General features: G+C 35.4%; 2 protein-coding genes across 2 annotated transcripts; both read right to left on the bottom strand.

Annotated features, from left to right (window-relative positions):
• Nucleotides 1–7,261: 7,261 nt before the first annotated feature.
• Nucleotides 7,262–7,855, bottom strand: LOC105837017 (clumping factor B). Its single transcript, XM_012681468.2, has one exon. The coding sequence runs from the start codon at nt 7,853–7,855 to the stop codon at nt 7,262–7,264; it is 594 nt and encodes a 197-aa protein (XP_012536922.2).
• A 1,658-nt stretch (nt 7,856–9,513) lies between these two features.
• Nucleotides 9,514–12,486, bottom strand: LOC118646349. Its single transcript, XM_036289041.1, has 2 exons — nt 10,297–12,486; nt 9,514–10,014 (listed from the first exon to the last, which is right to left on the bottom strand). The coding sequence occupies exons 1-2, from the start codon at nt 12,484–12,486 to the stop codon at nt 9,514–9,516; spliced, it is 2,691 nt and encodes an 896-aa protein (XP_036144934.1).
• Nucleotides 12,487–12,873: the final 387 nt, after the last annotated feature.

Here is a 12,873-nt window from a genome sequence, read left to right as displayed (position 1 = left end):
TTAACCGATTTATTTAACTACGCAGGTGAGGGCAGTCGCAAATATATTGAAGGGGAAAATGTTGTGAATGTACATCACTTGATGTACAATGGCATCACAGTTGATGATGAAGAAAAAACAAGTTTAATATTTTTATGTCTGAAGTCAAGCGATTTATACGTACATACAGTAATCCACATAAAATTAATGTCAATTATAAAAAATAATATTAATTATAAAAAATATTGATTAAAAAATTATTAAATGTTCATGTTCGTGCAAAGCCCGGTCTGGACAATGCAAGTACTGCATAGCAGCTCTTATATATTTAATTAGGTAAAAGTTATATATAAATATATTAAAAGTATTATTATACTTCTAATTAATTAATTTTAATGTAACAAATATTTTTCACTTAATTTACAGGATAAAAAAGTGTGATATAGAAAGATCTACATGCACTGATATTAAACAGAAACGGGGCAAATTAAAAAATACTGTCAGAACATTCTATGAAGCGGTACCAATTAAACAATTTTGTCATGGATTACAAAAAGAATGTAATTACAAGGTACTCGAAGTTAGTTAATTTGTAATCACATTATAAAAGCGAATCATTTTCTATTGGTGAACAAATTGTCTGACTAAAGATACATTTGCATTCTTCTGCGGTAATAAATATATTTTTCTTTGGAGCAGTATTAAGTGCAGACCTTTTCTCATTTATTGTAGCCTTCTTTTAATTTATAAGCATATTGTTTTTCTTATCTGCAAAAATTCTTGATTGTGTACATTATGTGAAGAATGTATTTTTATTATTTATACAATAAACTAATTAATTACCTTTTAATATACATTGCACAAGTTCATCTAACATACATGGACTAATTTTGGATACCCATGTAATTACATTCTTTTTGTAATCCATGACAAAATTTTTTAATTGGTACCGCTTCATACATTGTTCTGACAGTATTTTTTAATTTGCCTCATTTCTGTTTAATATCAGTGCATGTAGATCTTTCTATTTCACATCATTTCTGTCCTGTAAATTAAGTGAAAAACATTTGTTACATTAAAATTAAATAATTAGAAGTATAATAATACTTTTAATATATTTATATATAACTTTTACCTAATTAAATATATAAGAGCTGCTATGCAGTGCTTGCATTGTCCAGACTCAGCTTTACGCAAACATGAACATTTAATAATTTTTTCATCAATATTTTTTATAATTTATACATTAATTTCATGTAGATTACTGTATAAATTGCTTGACTTCAGACATAAAAATATTAAACTCGTTTTCTCTTCATCATCACCTGTGATGAGACTGTCATCACGTTATCAAGTGATGTGCATTCACAACATTTCTCCCTTCAATATATTTGCGACTGCTCTCACCTGCGTAGTTTAATAAATCGGTTAAATTTACCAAAACAGTCATTTTCTCTTAAGTCTCTTACGAAGCATTCAAACAGTATATCTTGGACCTATTTTTAGTTACCGTTTGCCTCCGCACCGTGGCGGCACCCATCGCTTAACATGACGAATATTAGACCTCCTGTAAATGTAGTTTCTCAGTTTGTTCTCGATTTTATGCATCTTGTATGCTTAGCAATAATGAAAAAATTAATAAATTGTTGGCTATATGGCAAATTAACTACAAAATTAAGTCCAAGTTCCAAAGCATTATTATCTCAACATTTAATAGCTTCACAATCTCAAATACCTGAAGAATTTCAACGGATCACAAGATCTTTAATAGATATTGATAAATTTAAAGCTGTGAAATTTAGATTTATACTTTTATATGCAGAGCCAGTAATTAAAAAAAAGTACTAGCTGAGCAATTTTATAAGCACTTTCTACTGCTGCACGCCGCTCGTAGAATTTTATGCTTCAAAGAAACAGCTTTAATAAATTGTGATCATGCCAAGACTTACTTAAAAACTTTCGTTCACTTGTCATCGCTGTTATATGGAAAAAGTAGTTTAATAGGAAATATGCACAATATTATTCATTTAGCTAATGTAAATTATATGAAGTGTCCTCTTTCTAATATCACAGCTTTTCCGTTTGAAAATGCGTTAGAAAAAATAAAAAAACTTCTGAGATCAGGCAATAAACCTGTTGCACAGATATATCGACGATTACATAAATGATTTTTTATTCAACCAAAAATACCAACAGTATCACCTTCTGTAAAAATATTGAAGAGTCTCTGTGCGGAAGCATGTGGAAAAGTTATTATACCCTTGTAATTCGACTGCTTTGAAAATGTGGCGTGTTCATAGAAATTACAGGAATGTAATAGTTTGTAACTTAAGTAATATTTCTCAAAAAATGGTGACATTGGATATTAGCGACAAAATAAAAGAGAAAATTTATACGATGCCATTATTACACATGTAATACTTGTTATTTATAATATTCTTACAAGGTACGTTAAAGTAGTTACGTAAGAAACATTGAAAATATTTATATTATTAATTTATAATTAATTAATTTCTAATAATTCTAAAATTTTTTGATATAATTGAACTTACAAAATATATCTTATTTATGTAAAACATTTATATAATAATATTTGTTTTATCTTTATATTATAAAATTTTTCAGACTATTCTGAATATGTTCAGAACATCCTAAGATATTTATAGACTATTTTGTTGTTAAAAATACTTTTTATTTACATATATGACTGTTTTCAATTATAAAAAGATTATACAGTGGACAACTGGGACTACAAATTTCTTTTGCGATTTTATATTGTGTACTGAAGACACGACGATTATGTACTGAAAACAAATATAAGTCAAAATATGTGCGTACATTTTTTCGATTGGATTCACGTTGCAACACGCTTAACATTTTTTTACACAGATAAATTTCTAATTTAGAAGAAAGTTAATAAATTTTTTTTTCGTGTCTTATTTTTACATTGTGGTCTACATTGATTCAAGTTTTTACTCGTTTTAATTTTGCATTATGACTTGTCAATTGTTGCTGCACGAGACATGTAAGTTTGTAAAAAAAAACCTGTCTTTTTTTCTTTTTAAAAAAATACTTCATACTTTTATTTTTATACTCGGTGTTTACCGATTTTTGTTTTTTTTATCTCACGAAATTACGGTTCATTGTTATATATTTTTTCCCCTTTTTTCTTTCTTTTTTACACAGTGCATGATCTTTAGCTTGCGGCAACAAGTTTATTGACTGCTATGCTATGTCTCTTTGCCAACTCAGCTTTGTATTTGAAAAGGACCCGATACGTGGTCGAAATGTTGTACTTGACAATTTAATTTGGAATAAAAAATTGTCAGTTGGGTTTAATCTACGAAGATTTAGATTTCTTGATTGTTTATCACTGGCGACTTGAGAAAAATAACCGTTATATTTGCTTAAAGTATTAAATATTTGCATATTTTTGATAATTGACACAAAAATATCATTCTTATAATAAGAAAAGTAATTACTTATTTTAATCTTTTTTTAAAGTAACAGTTATCTCCTAACAAGAATATTTTCTTGATAATAGTTTTAAAATACTTATCATTTACTTGAAACAAATATTATTTGCTTAAAGTAAATTTCTGTGTATACATATAAAAATATGTACTTAAATTTAATACTTGTTTTTGAATTTAATACTTGTTTTAATACTTTAATAATTGTTTTTGATATTCTATTTATCTTATTTTTCATGTTAACCTTGTGAAAAAGCTTAAGAAACGATGATTATTTACATCAGTATATAATAAATAGATTAACGTGTACCACACACAAAACATGTATATTATATTAGTTTTTGTTATCTCATAACTGAATCTAATAAATTTTATTAAATGTATACATTAAAATAATCTATATTAATAAATAATAAAATAAACTTAAATTACAAGTTTCTGTGATTCCTTTTTTTAAAAAATATAGTACAACAATAATATTATATTGATTATTAACCCCAATCTCCCCGATATACTGCTCACTTATATGTATATATAGAATAGAATAGACTTTATTGTGTTCCTTCAGGAGAGAGAGTTACAAGGCGCTTTTGAGACGGAGCGTTCCCAAACCGTTTACATTTACATCATAACCCCAACCTCCGATTCGACCTGGCCATCAGCGACCATTACATCCTATAGCCTCCCTACCTCTTCTGACACACCCCTTTTTCCCCGTTCCCGCCCCCCTCCTGCAGTCCTTCCTCCTCTGCCCCTTCTTCTCCCAGACCTCCTCTCCATCTCCTCCCTCTCGCGGTCCTCTCTCTTCTCTCTTGACAGATCATCAGCCATCCTCTTGTCTTCGCTATATCTTCTCCTTCCTTCTCCGATACTCCACCTCCTGCTCCTCCGTTTGTTTCCATTCAGCCTCCTTTATCTCTTCTGGTCTTCTTCCTCCTTCTTTATTCTTTATTCCTCTCACCAAACCTGCCGTCTCTCCGTCATGTCTCCACTTTCCGTGCTGCTGAGCCCCCCCAACTCTCTACACTCTCCTCTGCTCTTCTCTCTCTCCTGCTCTTTGTAAACTCTTCTCCTTGTCTCTCTTCTTTTTCTGTTTTCCTCGGTTCCTCTCTTTTCTAACTGCTTGACCGTTCTTCTCTTTCTGATCCGCTGCTCTCTTTCTTCTCTCCGTCATCCTCTCTCCTTGTCTCTTTCTCATTCCGCTCCTTTATATTTCCTCTTTCCGCTCTGGCTATACCTTCCTTCTCCATTTTCTTTCTGCTGGTCTGCTCCACCTCTCCTTTTGTCCCCACTTATATATATATATATATTTTTTTTTTAGATGGATTCATTAAAATATATAAATTAGTAGTTATTGTTAACGAGAAAAGTCCTTTAAAGTGTATTGAAATTGTGCCTTCGAAGTGGATATATTATGACATGTCTCTTAATAAATTAGTTTGTTATCCTGAAAATAAATCAAAAAATAAAAATGAGTGAAAGAAAATAGAAAAAATGATAAAAGAAATGTAAACCTGCACAAAAATCATGGCCAGTGCATGAAGTAGATATACATAATGTTGTAGGTGTACAAATTTTAAAAGATTAAAAATTAAAAATAACATCTAAGATATAGTTAATTGATTTACTTTTTTTAATTTCTTTATCAATTTAAAAAAAATTTTTTTAGATTCATATGAAAAAGCTAAAAAAAAAAACGTTCTACATTAAGTAAAGAAAAATACGTATTTACAACAGATAGTAAAATATCAAATCAGAAAAAATTGTTAATCGAAAAAAACAAATATAAATTCCTTTCACCTAAAAATAATTCTAATGAAATTCAAGATTTATTTGAGAGTGCACAGTGTGATTTGGTAACACAAAATGATTTATCTTCTAATATTCATGATAGTGTATGTTTGTATTTACATAAAAAGTAAACATTTTTTAAATTAAAATTTTAAATAATGCTTCTTATTTTTAAAACAGCTATGAGAAAAAGAAAGAGGCAAACTAAATCTCAGAATAATTTTGAAGAAACATTCTTTACAGAATCTATTGATTTTGTTTTGGACCTGGAAAAATGTACACCAAAGAAAAACCATATGGTTTGTTATGATAACATAGAAAAATATATGATTAAAATGCATAAAAAACCACACCTTATCCATTTTTTCTAAATATATTATAAAAAATGTTATAAAGAAATTTTGAGTAACTTTTTCTTGTACAAGTTCTTGTACAACTAGGTGGTTACGTGTAATTTCGCGTGGATCTAATCTTACAAATAAGTACGACAATAATTTTTCTTTAAACAAAAATTCTCAGATACTGAACACATAGAAGCATTTCTTAAAGTTATGGCAAAACATGCATAATTCACGTACACTTTAATGAAAACAAATTCTTTCTATATATTTAGAGATCGTATATTTATTTATTTAATATATGTATTGTATGTCTAATAAAAAATGAAGTAAGTTAAGTTCATTTGTAACATGTATATTTTCAAAACTTTAAAGTCGAGTATCTTCGAAACTATACATGCTAATAGCTATATTATACATATAATCAGAATTTTATTTTTGTATAACATTATTTAAAAGGAAAAAAGATGGGTGAGGTGTTATCTTTTATTCATTTTTATCAAATATACTACCACTAAAATTATAAATTATTCTGAAAATATAAGAACAGAGCATAGGATTATCTATTGAGAAAAACATGCTTTTATTTTGTCTCCAAATAATTTACAAAAAAAGAAAAAGAAAAGCCACTAATTGAAAAAAAAGCTTGATTCTTCTTTAGAATCATTTCCAATTTGTTCATAAAGAACCTCAATTTCTGAATGGCCTATAAAAAAATTAAATTTATTGAAAAATACTGTAAATACTGATATAAAATAAGATGTATACGATCTTCAGAATTATCAATAAATTTAGAAAAAAGGGAAACGAAAATCGGAAGTGAATTTTCTAATAGAAAAGAAATTGATTCAGAACAGGATAAATTGGAAAATTATGGTAAACTTTGATTTTTTAAATTAAAAATTATACAAGTAATATAAATAATACATTTTTGTTTTTTTATAAATAGGGACATTGAAAGAACTTATAATATATTGCTATAATTCATTAAGCAAAAAAACAGATCGATTAAAAGGTTAATTAATAAAAATAAGAATTAAAATAATACAATTAAAAGCTACATCTAAATTATCTCAAATAGAAGATTTTATTGATCTTGCACATGATCATCATGAAGAAGTATATGGCTTTAAACTTTCTTGTGAAACATTAGCTGACTTACGTGCTTTTGACATTAAATTAAAAGAAGATAAAGAAAGTAGTTAATACTATTGGCCTGTTCTTTTTAGCTGCACTGATGTACTGGTGCAATAAGTTAAAGCGAGACAAATATATTTTTTGCTGACGGAGGATTTTCGGGTTCGCGACCCGGGAGCGGGAGAGGGGGAATCGGGGTCCGTGACCGCCGCCCGCCGCGATGCTCTTACCACCGGGATCGCGTTTCACAGGCACGTTCCACAACTGTGACCATCACCGTGGAACGGTTGAGCGAAAGAGCACATACGAATATGAGAGAAAGAGGGTGAGAACAGTATGTGTGAGAGTTGTAGCGAGAGCGAGAGCATGCAAAGTGTGAAAGAGAACAATGAGCAAGGGAACATGAGTATAAGAGAATAAAATAATAAAATAATCACCGGGGAAGCAGCCCCATACCTCAGTTCATAAAACTACACTAGTAACTACAAGAATACTAAAACTATAACTACACTATAACTACATAAAAACTACTTGTAATTAATGTCACTCCTCTCCCTCCTCGGAGGAGTCATTATCTTTTTCCTCCTCCTCTTCCTCAAAGTCTGATACCTCCATGTAGTTCATATTGGGGACCGCAAGGGGTTGGAGGACCTCGCGGGGATTAAATTCTGACTCATCATCCCCGCTGGAATCGTCACTGTCACTGCCACTGCCACTGCCGCTGCCACTGCCACTGCCACTGCCACTGCCACTGTCACTGTCACTGTCACTGTCACTGTCACTGTCACTGTCACTGTCACTGTCACTGTCACTGTCACTGTCACTGTCACTGTCACTGTCACTGTCACTGTCACTGTCACTGTCACTGTCACTGTCACTGTCACTGTCACTGTCACTGTCACTGTCACTGTCACTGTCACTGTCACTGTCACTGTCACTGTCACTGTCACTGTCACTGTCACTGTCACTGTCACTGTCACTGTCACTGTCACTGTCACCCTCACCCTCTTCCCGATCGGAGACTTCGCGAAGGTCTACAAATTCATCCACGACTTCCTCCGCATCTTCATCAGCGTCTACAATCGCCAAAATGCCCGGAATGGGCGATGCGGGGGGTGATGGAATATATACATGCATGATATAAGAACACGACGCGATGCACACCATAAAAAACAGTGGACGACTAACATAGAGAACTGAGAAGACGCACGACAGTCGCGAGAGAGCTTAAAAAAGCTGACATATCAAAATGATAGACTTCAGAGAAAGCGGGATCACATATTGAGATCAATCACGATAGCTCACCTTAATCACCTCTTATGCCTGCATACACCTTAACGAAGGACTACGTTTACGAATATGTCTATGAAATTATATTGCATGCCATGGTATTGAACTGCTACCAAACCGCATCGTACAAATAAAGAACCATTATCAAACTGCTTCATACAGCTGCTGAATCATGGTTGAACCGCTATTGAACCACATCATACAGCTATCGAACCACTATTGAACCGTTATCAAACCGTATCATACAGCTATCGATCCGCTATTGAACCGCTATTGAACTACTATCAAACTGCATCATACAGCTATCAAATTGTACAGCTATTAAACCGTTATCAAACTGGATCATACAGCTATCAAACTGCGCTGCATCATACAGCTATCGAACCGTTGTCAAACTGCATCATACAGCTATCAAACTGCATTATACAGTTATCGAACCGAGATCAAACTGCATCGTACAGTTATCAAACTGCATCATATAGCTATCGAACCGATATCGAACTATCACTTGTGAAATGAATTGAAAAAAGTCATGTTAGCTTCATGGAATTTTTTATCTACACATCATCGTACGTGATTTATCAACGAGACCGTCTTATATGAATTATCTCGGTCAACGTCTCAGTCGAAGAGCATATTAAACATATCTGTTTATGCGTATAACAGAGTGAATGTTTTACCATCCACACCACGTTTAGGATTGTAAATAAATAGTCTCTTATTAATTTACAGTCACTTTATATAGTGAGTTTATTGAAACACTCCGCGATATCGATCGTTTTTATTTGACAGTTTTATTTTATATTATAGAAGCTTTCGATCGCGCACGCACTATTTCACAGCGACAACGCCTAGGAACACGTATGCCCTGAGTCGCCGGATTGTGATTGTGATTAGGCGGCGACAACGCCTAGGAGCACACGCGAACTGAGTCGCTGCAAATATCAATATGATGCGTAACGACCGTGCTAATAATTCGTTGAAGATCCGTGGATCTCACAATCACTAATGGTAGTGCGTCGCGACTTCGAGATCGTAGCGATAACTGCGTGACCGGGAGAGAGAGAGAATCCGTGTTTATTACTCGGGGGCCGAACCAAAAGTGAAGATTCTTTGTCCAAAAGACATGCTATTTTCCGACTTTCAATTCCCCTTTTTTTATAATTCTCATTTTGCGTTATTTTTAGACAAAAGAATGATCGTTGACGACGGCCTTTAAACAACTCCAAATATGGTCATGTATGTATGCCGACGTCACGCCACGATCTCGAGCACGAACACAATGCCAAATGCATCTATAATGCTTTAATATTATTGATTTTATATATGCACGATTTCTATACGCAACATACTCCCCCCGTTGAGAGGGTACCGATCAAAGGATTCATAGATCTATGAATTTTGTATACGGTGTATCCGTCTTTGTTAATTAATTTTGTCGGCTTGATAATATGATTGTGTGTGTGTTACATATGATTTGTGTTATGCGACTGAACGAAAACTTCTTAATCTACAGGAAGCGGACATAGCGTTTTTACGGCACGTCTCACTTCTCCATTGATTGTCTTAAGGTCGGCTGCCCGTGTTATTCCGTCTTTGCCTGGGTAGAGCTGCGTGATTCTGCCCAATGCCCAATGGGTGCACGGAAGATTCCTCTCCTTGACGAGTACAACAGCACCCACCGATAAATTGCGGGTATCCTTATGCCATTTGCCACGCTTCTGAAGTTCATTAAGATACTCGAAATGCCAGCGCGCCCAGAAGTCCTGTCGCACCTTTGTGATGTGTTGCCACGTTGATAGCCGATTTTCTGGAATTGATCGCAAATCGCCCTCGGGAAGAGCAGTTATTGGTTTGCCAATTAGATAATGGGCAGGTGTAAGGGCAGGTAAATCGTTCGGGTCTGATGATATTGATGTTATAGGTCTCGAATTTAGAATGCCTTCTATTTCCGTGGTGAAAGTGCTCAATTCTTCGAACGTAAACAATAAATCGCCTACCACACGCTTGAAATGGTGTTTGAAAATTTTAACAGTAGACTCCCAAAGTCAGCCGAAATGTGGAGCGGTAGGAGGTATAAAATGCCATGAAATATGGTTCTTAATTGCGTATCGGTTGACGAGTTTGATATGTTCGTGAGAATTAAATAGCACGTATAATTCCCGTAATTGATTATTTGCGCCCACGAAATTCGTTCCGTTGTCGGAATATATATGTTTGGGTAAACCGCGTCTTGCGACGAATCGTCGCAACGCCGCTAGGAATCCGTCGGAAGTTAAATCGCTTACAAGTTCTAAATGCACCGCCTTTATGGTCATACATACGAACACGCATACGTATGCCTTGATTCGAACTCTATTTCGATGTTTTCTTTCTTTAACAAAGAAAGGACTGCAAAAATCAATGCCCGTTTTCGTAAATGGTATCGTCTCGCAGACGCGAGATTCAGGTAAATTACCCATTTTATATTCCGTCACTCGTGAATCGAATCTGTGGCAACGCACGCATGCACGTATTATTTTCCGAACTTGATTTCTGCCATCGAGCAGCCAAAACTTCTGCCTTAGCGCATACAGAGTTCCTTGAATACTGGTATGATAGTGTTTTTCATGAACCTCGCGTATAATTCGGTCAGACACGCGATTTCGACTGGGGAGCAGCATCGGATGTTTTTGTGGTGTGGGTAAATTCGAGGACTGCAGACGTCCTCTCACGCGTAATACGCCGTCATTATCTAAGAATGGACTCAAGCTAATTAATTTGCCTTGATAAGGCGATCGTTCATTTTTTAGTTTCTTAATTTCGTCGGCAAACGTAGACGATTGAAGCAGTTTGATTATTCGAATTTCTGCTGCGTTTATTTCTTCCGGACATAATGGGCCGCGGTAAGTGTTGGTCAGTCGGACGCGAAGACAATATGCCACGATTCGACACAGCTTGAAGTGAGACGAGTATTTTTCTAAAATACTGAGATCGGCGACGGATGTGGTCAAACAAATGTTTCGTTTTAATTCAGGTACCTCAACAGTTGGCATTGTCGATTCCGGCCACTCAGATTCGTCTCTTATTAGCCATACCGGGCCGACACGCCATTTATCATTCTTTAAAAAGGCATGTGGCAATTGACCCCTCGAAACTGAGTCCGCGGGATTGTCTTCGGACCGTACGTGACGCCACGCGTGCGTTTCAGTAAGTTCACGTATCTCTATTACGCGATTCGCAACGTAAGTTTTAAGTAAGTGAGGCGCCGTGTTTAGCCAATGTAGTACTATGGTGGAATCGCACCAGAATACTACTTTACTGGGTATGACATTTAACGTGTCTCGTATCTCGCGATATAAGCGCGCCAGTAGCAACGCTCCGCACAACTCGAGCCGCGGTATTGTAACGGCCTTTAACGGCGCTACACGAGATTTACTGCATAAGATCTTACAAACGCTCTTATTATTCTTATCGAACGATCGTACGTAGATACACGCCCCGTATCCGACGCAACTGGCGTCACAGAATCCGTGTAATTGAATGCCCTGTCGTCCGCTTATGAATATTTCACGGTCAAAAGAAATATTGTCTATTGCCTTGAATTGCTGGGAGAATTCGGACCATTTCAAATAAATGTTTTGTGGAACGGATTCGTCCCAGTGTACCTGAGAGCGCCATAAATCTTGCATTAATTGTTTAGCGTATAAGATTACTGGCCCTAACAGACCTAGTGGATCGTAAATTTTTGCGATTTCCGATAATATTTTCCGTTTGGATAATATCCCTGATATTTCGATTTCCCGTGCGTAATAGCATATCTTGTCGTTGCGCGTATTCCACGATATACCGAGCGTTTTTAATGAATGATCGTCACCTAATAAATAATTGGCGTGCAACGCGTTGTTCGGAAGATCCCGTATCACGCGCGCGTCGTTTGATGCCCATTGTCTTATGGCAAATCCGCCGCGTCGTAAAAGCGCGATTATTTCATCTCGTAAATTACGAGCCTCTTGAACAGAATTCGCGCCTGATAAAAGGTCGTCGACGTATAAATGTTGTTTAAGCACTGCGGCCGCCTTAGGAAATAAATGCCCGTCGTCGTCTGCGAGCTGTTGCATGGCGCGGATCGCGAGAAAGGGGGATGAGGAAACGCCGAACGTAAGTGTGTTTAATTGATATGTCTTGATCTCATCATGTTCGCGCCATAGGATCATTTGATATCGCCTATCGTCCTCGTGAACTAACACCTGGCGGTACATTTTTTCGATGTCCGCGGTTATAACGTACTTATACGTGCGAAAGCGAATCAGATGAGAAAATAATCTTTCCTGAATAGTGGGCCCTACCATCAGGAGATCGTTTAACAATACATTGTCCTTTGATTTTGCCGACGCGTCAAACACGATTCGAACTTTGGTAGTATTGCTTGATTGTTTTACTACCGCGTGGTGAGGCATATAAAAACTATCGTCGGGCGGACACGCAACTAACGACATGTGCCCTAGAGTTTTATATTCTTCGATGACACGAGTATATTCCGATTTTAAGACGGTGTCACGATTTAATTTGCGTTCTAACGAAAGTAGGCGTTTCAATGCGATAGTGCGCGAATCGCCGATATGATGTTCAGAATAACGAAATGGAAGGCGCACGACATATCGTCCCTCGCAATTACGAGTAGTATAATTTGTAAAATGTGTTTCGGAATTGATTTCCTCGTCTGATTTAATTTTACTGGCCGCGACTTCTTCTATCGTCCAGAACTTTGCAATTTGCGCTTCTAGGCTTGTTAAGCAGCACGACGCCCCTTTAATAATATTCTGTTTCGCGGAACTACCAGCGACGATCCAACCCAAACGCGTTTTTTGCAAGTATAGATCGTG

This window comes from Monomorium pharaonis, chromosome 6 (assembly GCF_013373865.1).
Source record: "Monomorium pharaonis isolate MP-MQ-018 chromosome 6, ASM1337386v2, whole genome shotgun sequence".
NCBI classification, from domain to species: Eukaryota; Metazoa; Arthropoda; class Insecta; order Hymenoptera; family Formicidae; genus Monomorium; species Monomorium pharaonis.
The sequence above is the reverse complement of the archived record's forward strand: the minus strand, read 5'-3'. Positions and strand labels throughout refer to the sequence as shown.